This window comes from Atractosteus spatula, chromosome 5, assembly GCF_055471065.1.
Source record: "Atractosteus spatula isolate fAtrSpa1 chromosome 5, fAtrSpa1.hap1, whole genome shotgun sequence".
Classification (NCBI taxonomy): domain Eukaryota; kingdom Metazoa; phylum Chordata; class Actinopteri; order Semionotiformes; family Lepisosteidae; genus Atractosteus; species Atractosteus spatula.
Genome location: NC_142710.1, coordinates 25,213,332 through 25,234,647, shown reverse-complemented (window position 1 = coordinate 25,234,647; position 21,316 = coordinate 25,213,332). Strand labels below are relative to the sequence as shown.

At 35.7% G+C, this 21,316-nt stretch overlaps 1 protein-coding gene across 2 annotated transcripts in view; it reads right to left on the bottom strand.

Moving 5' to 3' along the window:
- Positions 1-21,316, bottom strand: part of cpxm2 (carboxypeptidase X, M14 family member 2) — a 60,017-nt gene that overhangs the window by 19,559 nt on the left and 19,142 nt on the right. For both annotated transcript variants that reach the window (XR_016091093.1, XM_088917160.1), the window contains exons 4-7: positions 18,235-18,374; positions 8,746-8,830; positions 4,546-4,696; positions 854-942 (exon numbers count right to left, since the gene is read on the bottom strand). Coding sequence is in view for 1 of the 2 variants with exons in the window: in XM_088917160.1 (XP_088773286.1) it covers positions 854-942; positions 4,546-4,696; positions 8,746-8,830; positions 18,235-18,374 (465 nt within the window). In the remaining variant the exon portion in view is untranslated. The remainder of the gene's footprint in view (positions 1-853; positions 943-4,545; positions 4,697-8,745; positions 8,831-18,234; positions 18,375-21,316) is intronic.

Here is a 21,316-nt window from a genome sequence, read left to right as displayed (position 1 = left end):
TATGCCAACACAGAGGATGGCAACAGATCCATGCATCTATCAGAAAGCCAATTATTCTTCATATGGGTTAGAGCAATGCATAGCATTTCCATGAAGCACTGGACATACGGTGGGAGTACACATTGGATGGGACAGTATTGCATTGCAGCGTACACACAGGGACTCTACTGTAAGTAACTTAGGATTCTTTGGAAGGTGAGAGAAAAGCATCCAGGAGTAAGCCCACTCAAACACAAAAGGCCACTCCAGACCAAATTCGAACCCATGTCTTAAGAGCCAAAAGACAGAAGCACTAATTTCCAAGCCACCACACCAATGCCATTCTTAAAGATTATTAAACCAAATTTTAGTACTTGTCTAGTAGAATTGTATGATTCATACATCCATCCATACATTTTCAAACCTCTTTGATCTCTAGTTCATCAAATAGTGTTGTCTGTGTGAAACAACTTAATTGCTAAAGTACCACATACTATACTGTACATCTTGTTATATAGAGAATATACTTCTATTATACTAAAAATGTATGGTACTGGTATTATCTTAACCTCAATTATACTCTCCTTTGAATCTATCATAAAATCTGTACTCTTAGAATTTACACAGCAACAAATTCATATACTGTATCTGAAACACAATCTAAAAATAATAATGAAATAAAGACTTAAAACCCCTCCACTGTCTGTTGCTGGCATCCCAGTTGCACACCAACCTCGTATTTAGTCAGACATCTATAATTTTATATTTAGTTTGAGTGTTGACTTTAATTAGGACATGTGTATTAGGACCTGTGGATAATCCCAGTTCCTGACCCTGTGTAAGTCCAGGTGTGGCCCACAGTCTGTAAACGTACCTGCCTCATCTCTTTGTAGCTGTGGTGTTTGAAGTCCAGATTGTCTGTTGTTGTGATCTCATTCCGTCTGTGGTAATAATTGTTGGGGTCTGGAAAAAGAGAATTAAAAGAGATTTTCCACTGTGAATCACTGTTTATAAGAATGAAGCAAACACATTTTTTTAATGAGACTGGGTTGTTTTAGATCTTTTGTTTTGAATTGCTCAATTTATTTTTCACAGCACAAAATACTTGCAGAACAAACTTGAAAGAGGTGTCTAAACTGATTTTTTAAAATTCTGGAACTGAACATATTGTTTCAGGCTGTCTGTAGCTTGTGTAGAATCCTGGGTTGCACCGGAGGGCCTGCTACCAGTTTAACTGGGTTTTCAACAGAAACAGGGAAAATAGCAAAGCCACCTGTAGTTCAGCCTTTTCTCTTTTTGGTAAGGAGAACAAACATGTGGAGTGCACAAACGCTGGCAGGTTTTCTCACGCAAAAATTGCTGTAAGCACAAAATGTACTTGTCATTTCCTTCAAGAGTGGTTTTTGTCATTTTATCTCCTTCTTTTATTAAAGCTGGCAAAACCTCTCAAAAACACGTTTTGCACCAACGGCTAAAATGAAACTCAAGTTCATCATTCTTCTCTGAATATAGAACTTGGGTTTTGTATTTAAATTTTAAATGTGACATTTAAGATAGAACTTGAGAAGTGTGGAAAGAAAAGCAATTTTCTTTCAGGGAGTAATTGTGCCCTTCAGGCTGTACTGAGAAGATGATGTAACTCTGTCAGTATGGGCAATATAGGACACTCTTCCTAAGACCACAATTGCACTTATCTTCACAAGTCAAGCATGATAACCTTCCCATTGTAAATTATTGTACAGGTTGTAAATTAGTTCTTATTTAAAAATATCTCACAAAATGACTGGCCTGATGGTTAGCCATGCTGCTTGACAGTTGAAACCTGGATTCAATTACAGACTTCTATGTGTTTGCATGAAGGGAGTTTGCATTTTCTCCCTTGATCAAATTCAGTTTACGCATTTGATCTGGTTTCCTGTGACCTTCCAAAGACATGCTATTTAGGCTAAATGATTATCCTAAACTCTTCTTCTGAGTGTGTTATTGGGCATTTTAACTCTTATCAAAAAAGCAATGATCAGCTTTATAACCTCCTGCAGTTCTTTAAATGTTGCATAATCTACTGTACCTGGAATGACTGGAAATCTTCAGTAAAACTTTATAACTTCAGTATGAAGGGAGTAGGAGCAAAGTAAGGAAGGCATATGTAACATACTGTATGATTCTTTGTTTCTCAAGAATCTATGACAGTTGCAATATCTACCACATTCAGAAAAAGGAAAAAGAAAACATTTGTTTAAGAGAACAGACCCAGAAATATGACATTTGAGTAATGTCTAAAAGGATAATGTAAACAATAATGTGAGCCATTTAATCTTCCTGAAAAATACAAAGAACTATAATGCTGCTTTTTCATCATTTTATATATATTACAGCTGTTTATTTTTTGAGTGAAATTTGTATCCTTCTTTGTGGAAAAATAAATAATACCTAAATAATGCAAAAAATCAGAGCAAACGGAATAAAAATAGTCAAGGCAGTAGTTCCAACATTTGATTTAAAGCATTTGTTTTGGAAAAAGGAAAAACACCCCAGAAACATACAGTACAGAAGCATTACTGGGATCACACACCAGGATTTTAGGAGTGAATTTGTGCTCTATCACTCAGCTAATAATGACTTAAAAATACATTGTGGAATATGTATCGTGTGACCAGAAAAAGTCAGCCTGGAAAAAAAATACAATACTCCCACTGTTTTATTTCTCTACTCTACTGAAAATTGTGAAAGACAAAAAATCTCCATGTTAAAAAAACATTTTGTTAATGTGCGTTTAGTGAGACCATACTATAAATGTAATACTTTACATGCTCTATTCCAAAATCTATGCAATTATGTACCACAAACTGTACATTTGTCATGTATCCAAGACCACTGTTTCGAGCGGTCTTTGAAACTAGAAAAAATCACAACCGTGTCTTTTTATTATGCGATTAATTAATCTAAAATTAGTTTGGTCTTTTAGCACTGCCAAATGGTAGAATTTTGTGTTTATATAAATTGAAAGCCAAACACTACCAACCGATTCACCACTCAGCAAGTGATGAGGAGTAAATCATAATGAAAAGGTCAAACATTTCAAGGCAACATTTATGGCCTACATACAGTATTTATAGACATACTGTATTAAATAAAAAATTGATTTGTCACTTATTGTAGAACAAAATATGCAGAAATTTTAATCTTCTATGATGTCTCTGGGTGAGTCAGTGTCAGAGTCATAAACTACATTAAAAAATAATCTTTACATTTCCTTTTCGATTCATGACTGTTGGCAGCCTTTCTCTTCTGAAATGTGTGGTGTTTCATTCTATGATTTTTCTATTGTGATGATTTAAAAAAAATATACTTTTAACAAGCCAGCTGTCCTACTCCCAGCTCTGCTTGCTCTGATATACGGTAATACAGCAGGGAAGGCAGTTCAAATAAGAAACACATTTTAGATTTGGCTTATTCCTGTGAAGAATATTGACGGAAACTTAAGCTATTTGTGTTTTAAAACAACCCTAATTGCTTTTCAAAGACCTGCATTAATTGTTGGGAGACATATACAGTACTGTACTGTACATGTTACCCTCCATACCACACTCCCAGCTGGTACAGCAATGTTGACTTGTTTTCTGTTCCTAAATTTGGTTATCTACAGTATGTCATTTACAGAATCCTCTTTATATTTCTAATGCTTTTAAATAGACATGGATGAAGTTACAATGCATTTAGCGTGACTCTTAGTCTGTTTGGAAACAGTTTAATGTCCTCCTTAATTAACTGACCCAACTGATGAAAACCAGTCACAGAGAAGAACAAAAAACACTGTGATCATCTTTTAAAGACACATGTGTTCACCTGCTCACCTGAATTGCATCAAAGGAGTTTTGATGACATACAAGAAAAGCTCACCCTGTACAAAAGGGATTTCAAAGGATACATCAAAGACTTTAAACATTTAAACTGTACAGATATAGATTATCATTGTTTTCTGTGTAAGGTAAGATATTTTGCATTTTGGAATTTTATAAAATTGGAAACAAGAGGTAACATTTAATTTTTTAATTCATATGTTTTCTATTTATGCTATGATTTGTGTTTGTGATACATGCAGAGGATAACAGTGAAGGGGGAGATGGTGGATAGAGTTTGTGGTATGGAAGTGAACAGACAGTGGTCATTCAGTGCTCTGCAGAGGTTCCCCATAAGCAAGAAAGCATAGACTAAAACTACCTACTCTTATCTCACAGCAGGCACTATAAAACAAGCAGTTAAAATTACAACAACAGTGCTCTTACTGTTTCCTTCAAATATACTGTACCCCTGCATACTTAAGACACATGTAATCAGTATAAATACATCACTTTTATCAGAGTGTTTATCAACACGGACAAAAGATTTGTTAAGGACTTATTGTAACTATATAACTATACTTATTGAAACTATAAAACAACATAATCAATTATTCACCCATTCCTTGAGAGTATGTACTGTATCTTTCTTTCTCAGAAAGTGAAACAACACTACACACAATAACAGATTTCATTTGGGTTTCCTGTTTGCACAAAGCAAAATTACCTGGCATTGGGCAGCCTAAAATCTCCACTCTCATGCAGATGCTGCCATTTTCGTACCAAGAGCGTGGATTCACACGAATGTAGCGGGCGATCAAAGCAACTGGAAATTCATTAAGCACTGGAATTTCCTTCTCATGGTTCCCCACGAAGATCTAGAGCCACAGAGGGAATAAATACTTAGTTCCTCATATGTATTAGGAGCAAGGGATATGTATGCAGACACTGCTATGATGTTCTCTGCGATATCACTATACTGTATGTGTAGCCTGTTGGAATTGGCTGATCTGGGTTTGGTCAAAAACATTTTTTTATTCAAACCAGAGCTGAAATTTGCATGCCGAACAGGTTCTTCAAAAAACTCTGATCATTTCTGATTTCTCCATTTTTAAAATAAAATAGTAAACATTTTCTCCAAATCCTGCAGTGTCATTGACATATAAAGACAAACCAGTTTCCTCTTTGATCCAGCACCTTCTGCAACATTCTATTCCACGAGACAGCTACAGTAATACCCGTCATGCTGGCAGACAACCACTGAAAACTCTATGGAGAGGATATGAAATAGCACAAATTCCTGCTGCCCTCCTGCACCACTCTCCTCTTATTCCTTCTTCTCTGTCCCTGTGCCTGTTGCGATGGTTGCTGAGATGTTCTGACTTTTCCTCCCCTGGACCACCACTGCATTGTTTTCATGTGCATTCACTCCGGTGATACATACTTCTGTTTCTTTCACCATAGTTATGAAAGCTGGGTAGCAGGAGAGGCACTACCTGTTATGAGTATCTATCTTATCTAGTCTATCCATCTTACATAAAGTAACCTTTAGATTTATTTCAGGTGCATGTTAAGAGCATGCAGTCATTATGAGTAGTGGGGATAATATTAATATGTTCCTGCCAATTCACAAAGACGAGAGAAATGGAACCATCTACAGAAACCTCTAATTCCATTTTATGCATACTGTATATGGTATAATGTCACTGTTAGAAGCTTGGACAACTACTTTACCCTTATTAGGCTCATCACTGTGACATAGCAAACTTTTTCCAGGGGAACATGTTTATATGCATCTTTCAATGTGCAGGTTTAGTCATAATTTAGAGAGACAGCAAGCTCTTAACATACTGTACACTGTGCCCTAATAAGATCAAAACAGTTGTTTGTGAAAGCTAACTTTGACTTTCTATGTGGGAAAGGCAGAATAAGAAACTTTTTTAGACAATTCCGTTCTCACTCTGCATTGTGAAACAGAAAGTGCTAATTACAAACAGAAGTGCACAGGAAAAGGGCCATTTGCTTTTGCATACCTTGAAGATTGCTAGGAGTGGAAATACAGTAATACAGAATGTTCAGGGTCAAATCATTTGAAGGTTTGATACTTTCAACTACTCAGTTATTTTGGCATTGATTTCAGCTACACTATATGTGTTTTGTTTTTAAACAAACGCTCTGTGCTTAATGCGCCACATGTCACTGAAAAATACAAATTTAAGTAAAACATTTTCTTTTGGTATGGCAGAGTGTGCATCTTCTGTTTTTCTTGTACCAAATATGATGGGATGATTTCATTCCTGAGCTGGTAAAAGTAGGCAGGGAACATCAATTGTACAAATGGCATATTGTTGCCTCTGGGACTGGGTTTTATTGTTTTATTGCCAATCGAGGTGTCCCTCTGGCTGATGATTCTTTACAGAGCACTTCACTAGGGACTAAATGACAGTTGTCCTAGAAGAAGTGTGTGGATGTTGTTGGGAAGTTTTCGATATTAGGGAACACAAAGGGTAGAGGCAGAGGGAGACATGAGGTTTTGGATTTGAAAGATGCCTGACTTGACCAAATATACTCACTGCAATTTGTTCAGGGATACAGCAAACAGAAGCTGTGAAGAATACAGCCCAACCCTGATGGGGTTAAAATAATAGTTCTCAACTTTTCATCATTTCATCATTCAGCAAATAAAATAAATACTAAGTAATCAAAGGAATTTAAAATAAATATTATGAAACGCACATCAGTTTGGAAATGTTTTTGTTTTGTATTTGGTCAGGCTATTTTTTAAATATTAAATAAAATTTTGGAAACTTAATGTAAATGGTACTCAACTTTCTAGCTCAGCTGAGACAAGGTAACAAGCAGAGAGCTAAAAATCTAAATGTCATGCATTGAAGGGTTTGTAAAAAATCATTAATCTTCTGTTTATACAAACAGTTGAGCAGCACACAAGAAAATTAATCAACACAAACCCCATGTCCTAATTTCCACTCAGGCCTTGTTGCTGCTATGTTGTCAATCATACCCAGAGGCTGTATACCTACAGTCTATTAATGAATCCACTGGTTCCCTTGGATATGAAATAAGCCCTGTTTTAATGTTGTTGTCTCCTGTGTGAAAATAATTAATAGTTAGACTATTATCCTGCAGATCAGTTTGCTTGCTAATGATCATTGGTAATGAACCTTGCTTTAAATTGGCACCTAACAAGATTTTAATCTGATAATCTTCTCTGAAACTAACAAGGCAGTTACCAGGCTATGGGGTAATGTACTGTAAATTCTCACTTTTAATTAGTGATAACTTTGATAATTATTTAAGTCCCTTCACTAAAAAAATCAATTAAGACTTTATATAGATGTTTAATTAAAATAATTCAATTTTATGGCCACTTTTTCAACAACAACTGTGTACAGTACACAGTTGCACACATACTGTACCACACAAATACTACCCAACTGAAGCGAAAAAAATGTGGGAACCAAGCCCAGCAAAAAGAGCACAAGGAAGCTAAGGAAACTTATATTGTGCACTGAAAGTTCACTGTGACCTGTGGTCCCTTCAAGCTGTGTGCGTGCTTGGTCATGTAGTAACCTTGAAGATCCCAATCACAAAACGTCCTCGGCTGTGCAACAGTTTAGGAAGTAGCAGCTTCATTTAATACGCAGCTCATACGGGTAAAAAGAAGGGTGCAGCTCGCAAACAATTACTTCATTTTGATTTCAGTTAACCAGTAAAACAAATGAATTTGTTCCTGAGTCCACTGATGATTTGTTCATTTGGTTCAGTGAGACGAATAGAGCATTGAGCCAAGCGAGTCAGCAACGGAAACGATTCAGTGCTCCGGCTACAAAGGGTGGAACCAAACCATGGATATAGCACAAAACACATGGGGCAAGCAGCGGACAGAGCAAAGTATTAGGATTCAGCACTACATAACATGGAGACAGAAAGGTAGAGCCTACTCCCAACTAATGCGCTGAAGCAATTTCAGTCCTAAAAGTAACCAAAATTACAGTTTGGACTGAAAATTTGAAAGTTGTTTATACTTCCCTGCCTCTATTCACACACACGCAGTGGAGAAAAATACCTTTGAAACAAATGCAATCAGATCTTATCATCTATGTGAATATGTGTGTTGTGAAACACATGAAGAAACAAAAATAAAAATAAGATACACACAATAACTTTTCCAAGGGAAATGTATTGATTAACTGATGGCTACGGACCAGTTGAAGACAGAGTATTAGAAACTTACAGTACTTCTTGGTTACGTGGGTATGGTACAGTATAGGCCTGCCTTTGAAACTGTGCCAAACCTTTCACTGCTTTCTGTGACACATAATAATGATCACTGAAGGTTAAGTAGGGTTTCTTATTTTGTCTGATCTATAATTAATCTTCATGAAGAGATATATTCCCAATGGGACAAATATATCCTTTATGTCTGCTCCACCTGATGTAATTGTTTTTATCATAGTCATGCTGATGTCGTTTTTATTCATAAGCCTCATAAATTATTTTTATCTTCTTTATTACATTGTTGTTGAGCACACCTCAGTGCTTGCCTCCTTTCCTTTGTTGGTAAATTTTCCACAAATCTGCTTTTGCTGAAGAGCATTAGCTGTGAAGAGAAATGAGCCTTTGAAGAAAATGTCAGAATTATTACTGAACACCAAAAGGCAAAGACAATGACAGCAAGTGTCTTCTTGCCTTTTAAAACACGTGCCTGTAGCTGGGTTTCCTCTGTGGATTAATTATGTGTGGGAAACTCTCCTTACTGTACATGAATCTGAGGCATCACTGAAGTGCAGGTTTTAGAGCACAGATAGCCTTTCAGACTCTTGCAGATTCTGTATGTGAATTAGAACAATGTTAAAGAGAAGATGAACATTCACAGACAAGAAATCTGTTAGCCTTTCCTACTCACCATGTCCTGTGTTCCATTTTTAATTGTTACCCACGAGTGGCTGTCATTGCTCACCATTACTTTATATGATGTCACCCAATCGCTTCTGCAATGACAGATTTAGAAAATAACATGTTATTTAACCAGCAATCGTTAGAGTGTTACTGCAGTACAAATTAAGCTTTGTGTGGATACACATTAGCTGCCATGAGGCTACAAGTTTCTGTAGGTATCTGGTCTGTTTAAACTATAGAGTTGAATCCATTTTATAATAACAATTAAGGAGCACACAGAAGCTAATTCCACACTGAAAAGTAAATGCAAAGAAAAAAAGTTTCCAATTATGAGACTTCTTCAGGTGTGAACCATGTTTGTTAAAATACAAAAGATAATTACAGTACACTACGTATTGGAGGACTGCACATTAAATTTCCTTTCTGTTTCATGCAACTGAATTAGATGGCCTTACTGCCTCCAGACTCAATACAACTCTGAAAAGCTTGTACAGGTAACTTATTGTACAAAGAAACTATAACAATATAATTAGCTCACCTTTTGCAAGAAATCTAAGAAAATGAGATCGGCCTTTATAATATGCCATAGCTAATTAACAGCAGGGAATGGTTCTGGAATGCTTTAGATTTACTAGGGTTTTCTATGATGCAATTTAAGGGCACTCCTTTTCAAAATCCTTTTCATACTTACATAACCCAACTGCCCATACCCAACTGCCCAATAGTAACTATTCCTGTTAATTTATCATCAGCAGACCTGATTTCCAATTTACCAGAATTGAGCATAATTGATATACATTTGGAAAACCTTTTACTTTTATTTTTGCCTTTACTTTATTATTCCTTTCCAATATTCCTTTCTATCTCACCCTTGACCTGTCACGATCGCTACTCCTCCTCTCACTGTTCATGACATGACCTTTCTAAGATATTTTTACTTTTTCTTAAAGTGGATCCTATTGTTTTTAATCACTTTATAAATTGCTTTATTCCTTCATATTTTTCTTAATGTATTTGTTGAACCATTAGGGAGACTGTTTTCAGCTTTTGATTTACTCATTCCTAGAATAGATTTGTTCTGTTCTTGATGAAGAACTGCTCAAACTCTTGGTGTCCAATCTCTTGGCAGTATAAAATATAGACTTTCTCATTACAGTGTGCCTTGTACACATACCACAATTGCCTAAGTAGTATCAGTAATGTTTAGAACTTAAGAACTTGACAATGATACAGAATGGCCACCATCGCAGAAGACTACTGTACTTCATTATTATAATAATTATTATTAGCAGTAGAAGTAGAAGTAGTTGCAGTAGTAGTAGTTATAGTAGTAATGATCTCTTGCTTTGGCTCTATGATAGAACAAGAAAACGTAAGCAAGTCTTAATAACTGCATGTGCTCAAGAGGAGGGCAAAAGAAGCACTTCAATGATGTCCTAAAGCCAGCATGAAGAATATCAACATTTAGAACAACTCATGGAGATTATTACCCAGAATCTAATGAAGCACCTGCAACAAGAATCTCAGCTCCTCAAAACCATGGAACAACAACAAGACACTGAAAAACAGGAACAGCAAAAACAGTGTGCCATGGACTTGATCATCCACCCAGGACCCCCAATTTTATTTGAGAACACAATAATAAACTTGACCAAAATCTATTTATCCTGGATTTTCCACTTTAGCCATCTTCAGACCTGCAGATGTGCAGTCTTGCAATATTGCACCAAAAAAAATCATACTCAGCTTTGACAGATGTCCAGAAAGAAAACAAGAGACAGAGACAGAACTACCAGGGATCCCTGTGTGTCATACAAATAGTGCAACAGAATACATAGAGCCAATAGCAGAAGATAGAACTCCCTCAATTGCCAGTCTTTGGTTAAAGTTTATCTAAATCAAAACAAAGACCATTGAATTTATTATTTTCTATTTACACAGAGAAACAAATAGATAAACCTTTGAGCTGAATCAAAAGTTAAGATTATGAAACCGTGGAAATGCAATTTAAGGACAATATTGCGAAAGTTTGTTTTTTAGTTGAGGTTTAGTCAGGACTTGTGAGCCTGTTTGAAGTTTCCAGGTAACTAGAATGGAAATGAAATGTCAGTGTAGGAGGCTAATCCTCGGAGGACAGGAGGTGACAATCCACAGACAGTCTGGGGGTGGACTGAGGATTAACAAGGATCAGAAGTGCACGTTGGCTTTATGGAATATTGAGGGAAAATGCCCAACATTTTCAATAACATGGAATCCTGCAAAGTTTGTTTGCTTTTGAAATGGGGACAAATTCTGTTGAATCTGAATCTGCAAGAATGTTTTTAAAACACTGCTCAAATTTTTATTATTACAGCCTTTATCTTTAAGGATTTCTATACTGCATAGGTGGTTTTCATCAAGACTTTGCAAATTGTTATAATTAATAATTTAAGGATTATTTCCTAGTCACATCATGCCATTCTAGTATCTTTCCTGGGGCTTACATTTAATTTAATTATTTCTTGTATGGTTCTATTTGCTTTGTCTTGTGGGTTTTCTATTAAGGCTGCATTTGTCTGTAGCAGCAAAGAATCCCTCTGCTAATTGCCTTGCTCACATGTTTAAGTCACGCTCAACAGATCACAGCTGTGGTGTGAGTCTAGGGAGGCTCCTGATGGCACAAATAAGGGCTGCTGTGTCATAATAGCGCCCACCTGCAATCCTGCATGTTCTGTTTACACTAAACAAGCAGTCTGATTCATTGTGTGGGGGGAGACTCTTTTTGTCTCAGAATGCCAACCTCACATTTTACAAAGAACTGAAAAAATCACCAAGTTAAAATATTGATTTACAGTATTGTATTTGTCTAAAATACATGTTTATGAAGTAATTGGCTTCATTTCTTTAATAGGAGATGTAGGTATGAGCCATCATTATTTACTTTACAGTTACTGTATTTTATAAAACTGGTGCAATTTGTGCAGGCAAACAGAGACGCAAAAAACACTTTCACATGGCGCAAAAGGTACGGTTCCACAGCATATCATCAAATACACTTCACATATAAAGGGACTCAGAAAGTTAACATTCTAAAATGTGTTGTACTATATTTAAATTTATAGTGTGCAGCAAACAATAAAAACTATACAGTACTATATATTATTTCTTAGTCATATTGCAATACATGCAACATACAGAAAATGTGTCAATACATTGTATGTTCCAAATATTTACAACTGATATAGTTTATGTATAATTGTATAATAATATACTGTACAAAATGTATTATGTATAAAGTACATTTTGTACTGTATATTCCTTAAAAACAGTGCTTTAATGAAATACATTAAAATTATTAACCTAAATAAAGTTTGGAATGTTCTGAAAACTTCAGGGCCAACGAAACTTATTGCTATCTCTTCCTACATACAGTATACAGTATGTCATTTTAAGCCTGTGTATTCAGAGTTTTTGATGTTTGCTCATTTGTTTTTGCATAAAGTGAGTCAGTATTTTCGGAGCTGATTTTCATAGAGCAATTTTAATGAAGGAACAGCTCCAGCAGACTGTTGTCATTGGCACCACTCTGAATGTTGCCCAACTGATTAAACTGACTTGTTAATAAACACATCACTGAATGCATTTCAGCCCAGGGAGCTCAAACCATACTAAGAGAGCAACTGTTTATGATGTGTTTTAAAAAGAGTGTTTGTAAGATGTGACAGCAGAAACTGACCAGAGTAGTTTGCAAAATACAATAAATATATTGTATTTCTATGATGTGGCTTGTTTAAAACTTAATTTAAAGGCTTTTTAGATGGTTTGTGATTATTGCTCCTTTTCATTAAACACCCTGATTATATCAAATACAGAATTCTTGTCCTATGACGCTGTCACTTTGCATTTTTCTCTTGTAACATTATTTAGTTTTTGATTTAAAACCCACTCAACTTTAAAAATTCAATTAGCTGACAAACAATAACATTTCAATAAGCCAGGCTTTTTCTCCAAACCAAATACTGTATTCATTACACATTATCAAACATATGCTACTGTATGTTAAAAAAATATTTCTATTCTACTGTAGTCTCTGACAACTTTTACTGATAGTCTCAAGAAAAAGTGTCACGACTGAACAATGCAATTCTATGTGTTGCAAACACTACTACAGTTCATCATACCATGTGTCAAAAAGAAGTTTTAAACTGCTATAAAATATTAAATATTTTTGGTATTTATAATATTTTGCAAGACTTTGAATTAATCTTTTTGTAGTAGGCACTGAGATGACTTACACATGGTCTTGAAACTGCGTGAAAATGTCACACAGTAGCAAACCCAGCAAAAAGCCTTGTAAATAATTCAAGGCAAAAGACTGTGACTAATTACCCTTGCTTCTCTCTGAAATGGTGAGATGAATTCCTTATTGAATGCTTCAAACCTCGATTTCTACCGCTAGTAAGGGACACTGGTATGCAATGCAAATTACTGCACCACAGTATGGCTTGAGCTGATAAAGCATTCTTTAGGTGTTAAACATGATCTGGGGAAATAACTCTTAAATATAGATGGAATAATAATATTGCAAAGCTCTAAAAAGAATGAAAATGCTTCTAAAAATGAAATGGGAATCAATAATCCACTCTCTGGATTTCCTGGGTTTATTGGCACTGTGAATGGTCTGAAAAGCAGTTATTGTAAGTCAAATAATGAAGCAATATCTAATGAAGAGTTGAATAAGATTTTTCACAAGGGGTTTGTATTTAGTACTGATCTCAGGGGTTTTGAGGTATGAAGATAAACAAGGCATTATTAAGCATAACTCAGGCTTTTGTTTTTTCTTGATAAAGTTGTGCTGTGACAAAAGAATACATCACAGCACTGGCTCTAAGTGTTTTGATGTGGTGTTTCATTTTACATTTTTTTTTCATTTTTAATGTAGCACACTGTTTTAAAATATTGTGTTTTATAGTGTTTTAAAAAACTACACATTTTCAAACATATACAGTACATATATTCTGTTATTTCCAATGTAAAGAACTTCAAAAACCATATAAAAACATTTTACTGCAGAAACCTACAAATTGTCAGTTAAAACCTTATGACCTAAAGGTTTTATTTTTTTAGTACTGAACATATACTGTAGTATGTCTTGAAAAATGGATGCATAGTCAACGCAACTCACTACACCAACGAGTTAAGGTGGTGGATATTTTTATCTTCAAGTTTTGCAAAAGCTTTTAAAGGCATTTTGATGGATTAATGGATGACTAACACTTATCCTCTTAATTTAGGCATAATAAGGTTAAAAACTGCATGGGAAGAATTCAACATCCCTTCCCTCTGGTAATGTTCCTCTCAAGCTATTACAAAAAAACTAAGTGCTGCCCATTATATCTGCAAAACAAAATATGCAAACCTTCAGCTAAATTTAACTAGGCAGAAAGAATGAAGGATGACATCTTTTACTGGCTTTTTATGATGACCTTTTAATATCAAAGAGCCAAAGAGAGTCTCATGGAGTTAAATGTTTTACTTTCCGGCATCCAAATAAATTAACCTTCGCCATGGATAAATTATCACTTGAAGTGGCTTGCATCAGTATGATAAACAGGTAGTGGTAAATATTTCTTTTAATGTAAAATTAATTGTAGTTCATTATAAAAGTTGAGGAGGAGGACAAACCCAAGCTTCAGCCCATCCTTCACTCTATGATATACTATAAATAAGGGCTTCAAGGCCAGGGGTTCTCAGGCTCATTTTCTGGGTGGCCTCAGAGTGTATTCCTTAGCACTCGTATGGAGTCTCACTGCTAGTATTGCCTAAATCACAAGGATACCTTCATGAAAACAACTAAATCAAGATGGTTGCTACAGTAAAGTATGTGTCACTGTGACAGGCCTGAGGACTGAGGGCCCTGAGCACATGGAAGCAGAATGGACAGCAAAATGCTATACAAGGAGACTTTATTCTGACAAAGCTGTTCAACGTATGCATAATACAGACCTACAGTACTCTAAACGACTCAACACAAGCTATTACCATGAACCCCTTTAAACTGTATACCAGACTAGTATAGATTAGACAATTGCAAGAATGTGGCTTTCAGTCCTTCACTTATTAAGTAATTAATCAATACCCCAAGTATATACAGTACACACAATAGAGGCTTAAATGACCTGTACTACTGGTGGCCTGTTATAGTCAATGGATTTCATTCTTGCCTACAAGGTACACATTTCATGTTCTACTCAACACAGAAGCCCCCCAAGGGCTGCTAAATGAGCATAATACACCCAATGGCTTTAAATGGAAGAACTCTCCATGTCCCAGTCGCGTAGTACACAACAAGATATCTCTCAGGTCAAAACACACAGATCCCATGTTGGGCACAAAGGATAAGCCATAATAATACTGCAAGTGTATCCCTCAGCACATCTCTAACACAATGATCTCAGAACGAGGGGTGCCCTGACTTGATGCAGACATATTTGGGTCTTACCTTGAGGGAAACGTATCTTAGCAATCTTTCTTTTTGACACACACAAACCAGTGAACTGCAATATCTCTTTCACTGCTAAATGTAGTTCTACAATGGCCATGAAGTGGTCTTCTGTTTAAGGGTTACCCTGACCAACACTATGTCTCAGTTCACACTTACATCACATGGCTAACAATGGCATTTTGACCATCTAGACTACAGTATTGAATTTAGTATTGAAGTATTCAATACTACAGTATTGAAGCTGGCCTCAAAGGTCCAGTTTCTGTGCTTTTTTTACCTAGGCAAGTCTCTTCCTCTTATTCTGCACTCTTAACAATGGTTTCTTTGCAGCAAATCTTCCTGGTAGGCCAGCTTCACACAACCTCCTCTGAACAGTTGATGTTGAAACATCTGTACTTGTAGTTGCATTGAGCTCAGCTTGTATTTCAGGGGCAGTTAGTCGCCGGTTTTGCAGACTTGTGACTAGAATTAACGTATTCTCTGATTCTCTAATTCTTTTTCAGTCCTTATGAGTGATAGTTTCTTCATATCGTTTGGTAGTCTTGGCCACAGCAGTTACTGACACTTGGAAAATTCTTGAAATTTGTCTTAAAGATTGTCCTTCATTTCGTAAAGTAATTATAGACTGTACTTTTTTACTTGCTTACTGAGCAAATTTTGCCATGTTCAATCAGGAATTACAAACTTTTGCCCATGCTCCCTATATTTATAGTAATCATGGACCCTCACCTGTTTACCAATAATTGGTGACAAAAGGTGAATGAGGTAACATGCTAGTTAAATGTTGTGAGAACATCTAACAAAGACAATTTTAAACTTCTTTTAGTGTTCTAACACCATGTTATACACATTTCTGACTTTTAACTAACCTTGGCTTCAGACTGAAATCCACTTGCTTTGGGTGTTCATTTTATTAAAAAAGGAAAAATTTAAATTTTCAATGCAGTTCACTTAAGATTATACAGTAAGTGCATATATCATGTAATTAAATATTAAGTGTTTATAGACAAGTTTATACAGTTTAAAACATATAATCACGAAAAACCTGGTTTTAACGAGGTGTTCTCAAACTTTTGAGTGGTACTGTACATTTAAAGGATGACCAACAATCACACACGGAAGTATAAGGAAGAATACACTATACACATACACAACACAAACACAACATATACAAAATACTCACAATAAATACAAATACACAGCATATACACAAACAAAACAGATACTGTTAAGACATACTGTACAAATACGTACATACACCAAAACACATACCCTATAAATAAACAACACAACACAAACTACACATACATATCACAAACACAGATACACTCTCTTATAGACTCATGCCTAGTCTCCTGTACTCCACTATAGTGATTGCACACAGTACCTACTACCTACTACCTTTTCTGTCTTTTGGCAGTTCCTTCCCTAATTCTGTGAACCTGCTGAGCCTTACGTAGAGTACAGTATCTTATATACTGTATAATACCCCCTTAAAAGTTTGGGAAACTAGTCTGGTGTGTCTCTAAGCAAACCCACCAAGTTCACCCTTTAGAACATCAAGGTTCTCAAAGCCTCACCATCCAACAGTTCAGATCACCCTGACACCTCCATTCTTAAATTCCTTTCCAGGAGGGTATGCTTAAGAAAATCTTTTCTTTGAGCAAACAGTGGTCCTAGACATTGAAAATCTATATGCTGATATCTTACAGTCTTTTAAATATCTCCTAGTCTTATTTTTGTAGTACAACCTTATTTTTGTTGCTTGTTGTATTGTTTAACCTAAATATCTTGGAAAACACTAACTACCTTCTGGTACACCCTGCTTTTAAAGGATCTTGACTAATGAACTCCAGCTGTGTAGACTTCCCCCTAGGCTTCCAGCAAGCAGCTGAAAACCCAGTGGGGATGCACTCTTTTAATAACTGTTAATGCAATAATTATTAGTTTATTAGAGTTTGACTATTACCAAAGAGTCTTATGCCACCCCCGGACAGGGTTTAAAGGTATCTTCAGCTTGGCTTTCAGATAATCTGCCTCACAAACAAACAAGCTAAATAGGCTGAATGGCTTCCACTCATTTGTGATCTTTTATACAGTATGTTTTTATTTCAGCCTTGAAAAGATGGCTTGTTTCTGCAACTAAGTGTGGTACGGAAAAGGTAAATTATCAAATTAGCTCTTGACTTCAATTCGCAAGATACTGCAATCAGATATCCGGCATCATTTTATTCTTTCAATTTAAATAAAGGCATTATTGTTTAGTAAGGGTATGAAACTAAACATAACATACAGAAACACACTCCCACCTGCCTTGAAACTACAATTCAGGGTGGCCACATTTGTATACACATCTGTATAAATTTAAAACTTGTTTGTTTTAAATGACCAAAACATGATTGCAAGATCTCAAGCTGGAATGTGGTATGTTATGAGAGAGTCACAGAAACATTTCTAAACTTTTTAAGTTTGCAAGTCTCTGCTCAGCATTTTATAATAATTGTTTAAATTTGTCTAGTGCTTTTCCTCTAAAAGGATCCACTTCATCTGTCACTGCAGTGCAGTCATCACCCACTACAGTAGGTTGAAGCATGGCAGCCATTATAAACCAACAGCCCCAGTATACAGCAGTTCAGGTGCAGAAGTGCAAAACTACTTCACCCATTCGATTAAGCAAATTTAGGTAGGCCAGATGGTGCAAGCCTAGACAGGAACTTAACCAGGTCACTGTTTTAACACTCTTTCTAGAAGGACGTTTAACATAAGATTTGAAGAAAGGTACCTCAGACAGCACAGTGTCACCTGTCACTATACTGGGACACTGATTTTGAAATTCTGATCCCAAGAGAAGAGTGCAATCCATGTTAAATACAGCAATAATGTCCTTAGAGGTTTCCCGTCCCAGCACAGGCTAGGTCTGTTCTTGATTAGGCACCATCTTCCAAAACCAAAAATGTTAATATAAGAGCTGGTACAATTATAGAATGTTAAAAGAACTCTAAATGTACTCACAACCACAAGGAGTTCCTGCCTTGTGTGATGACTCCAGTGAATTTTGTTAACCTTCTAGCATCAACCTCAAACCACTGTAGAGGGTCATTTCTTCCAGCACACCATGCCCCATCATAGAAATCATCTTCATAGATACCAGCCTGGCAAACAAGAAAAGTTATATTCTACATACAGTATAGTATTTTAACAATCCACAGAGCTATCATACATAGTATAAATATGACCAAGTTGTCCAATTTCCAGATTGTCTTGATTGAACTGTTAAATCTCATGAGATACAAATGTAGGTTTTTCTCTGTCACGTTTTATCTCTCACTTCATGAGATAAACATGTATCATAGATGAACAAGGAAAGTCTGAATGCTTTTCTCATATGATATTGAATATTACATAACTGGAACTTTTTTGAAGATTTTTTGCACAAAAGAGTATTCCAGACCTTTTTCTGGGTCAAAGAATGGGATTTCTAACAAATACCACAAAGAGACACAGAGTACAAGTACATCATATTTCTAGAATTCTTTCTGTGGTTAAAAACAGCCATTCAAGTTTACTTTATGATGAAGTAGATTTTTAAAAATCAATCATTTTCATAATAACAGGTTTTATTTTGTCACATATTCAAATAATGGGAGATACACAAAAAGATGAGCAATTAGAACATCATGTCTACCATGCACATTTAAAGAACTGGTAAATTATCATAGCCTGAAGGGATCAAGAATATATCTGAGTACTGAAAGCCTTTTATCACCCCGTCCCCTGCCGGGCTAAGTGGGGAAGACTGACACTTTCAGTCCTGGGGTCATGCCAATGCAACTTCTCTCTCAGCCACACTTACTGTAGCTAAAAAAAAAACTTGATTAATTTTCCATCTGCAGCCTTGAACTGCTGCCTCTAATGTCCTTCTGACGTTGAGTCTTTTTTTATGAGTGAATTACATGCTGATTTAAAAACCTCATTTGTTTTTGGACAGAGCTCTCATTTTGTCAATCTCTGTGCGCAGAATTCTGTTTTTTGTCTTCCCATGGATTTTGAGTCACACCGTGCCAAACACAGAATTATACACCATTGGACCCAAAAATGTACAGCTTTACAATCGCTGCCCATTGTGTAACATGAAAGGCCCGTTGCAAATTGTACAAAAAACATCAGTTTGCAAGAACAGCACCAACCTCAGCAAGACCACGTTCGTTTTATAAATAGCTCATGAAAATGCACTCTCATCTATGAATAATTTTTGGCATTTTCAATAACTCGCCAAAAGGTTATGTTTTTGTTTTAATTAAGATTGAGTACCTATGACTTAATTGATGCAACCACATACACAGTTTAGGAAAAATATGAAATTATGTTCCATAAATTGGCACCTGCAGCTAATGCATTTACTGCCATTGTGCCTTTTAAGATAAAATTTGTACTCAATAAATTCAAATTCATATATTGAAGTCCCAAGGACTCCTTCTTAAATTGTTTTTAGAATAATGAGTGAGGAGGCAGAAATGGGCTAAGATAGTAATCTGCAATTTACTGTTCCATAATACTTCTTCAGAACCTTCCCCCTCCCTGAGTACAGACATCCCATCACTGTTATTAAACTCTCTAATAGAAATCAGCAAAGAAAAGAAAATCTCATTTGAAGAATATGGTACAATTATCTCCAGTTTTAGCAGCAATCTAGCTTTCATGTAGCTTTTCATTTCTCTAACTTTTTTCCAAATGTAATGTACAGTAATTACTAGAATTACCCTTTCAGAATATTATAGAATTAGAATAAGAATACATTTCTCGCACATTTATCATCATGGCATTTTGTCCATTTATACAGACTGGAGGAATTAATTTGTAACCAAAGCAGAGAAATGCTCAGTATTAGATTTTTTTTTTAATCCAGACTCAGTTTGGCTGCATTCCTGTTATACTGCATGTGTGCACTGAGTATTTTTGACATTGCCTTTTCTGGCTTTCACACATCTTAAATTGCTAGATGCAAGAACAGAACAATTGTCATGACAAAGGAAACTAATCCATAGCAAATTCTTATCAATTGTCAGTATTAGTACCCGAACTGCAGGGATTTTCTTTTTTATTTTCAGTACAGAATGTTGTAGCTTACATCCTTGGTAATTTCTAGTTTAACACAAGTATTTGTTTTACTAGTAAAGCAAAGCTGAAATAGAGCTATATTTTGTATGTACTGGTCTGTTTGTGGAACTCATTAGACTAATCCATTCCAGAGCAATGCAAACCCCTGGAATGACTCAGACTAGACTGCTGCATTCTAACTTCTGTTTGATTTCCTTATTTGTCTTTTTTTTAACAGGAAATACTATTTTTTTTGCAAATGCAAAAAAAAAAGTTTTTGTATTTTCCCTTTCACTAGTTTTTTCCCCCTTTTTTCTATCTCATGATTTACTTATGTACATCTGGACTAAATATAAGACTTACGCAAGATTTCATTCAGCTTCCTTGCCCCTGTTTGGAATACAAAGTAGTTTTGAAGCTGCAGTCTTTTTTAAGTCATTTTCAGTAAAATGTACTGTATCAGAGGGTGTACAGTAAGTCCCTTGTCAGAAACAGTGTGTAATTCCTTGATTAATTGACTTAAATATACTTTCTCCCTTTAGCTAACTCCTCTCAGCTGTGTGGAAAAAATACACTCTTGTGTCATTTTGTGACTATTTAGCTCCCTTGGATTCTTTCAATTGATGTTTTAAAATTTTATTCTGATTATTTCTGATGGGCCAATTAAAGAATCTGGAAGTAATAGGCAGAGCATGAGGCTGTTTTGTTAACAACTCAATTCTGTAGACAGAAGTTTGGGATTGAATCAATTTAGCGTTTTGTGAATTCACACCATACATTACCAGAGTAAACAGAGACAGACAGCAATATGTGGTAATTGAATTCCCAAGTCCACGTAGCTCATGTATGAATCTGGGAGCAGAGTAGAGAGCCACCAGAGAAAGTGTGACAAAGAGTGGAATAAATAGATGAGGCTGTCCAGCTTTCCTTTTCTTGAGTACAAACCCATATGGGGACAATTTAATACTGTAAATACAGCACACCTCTGGAAGGAAGT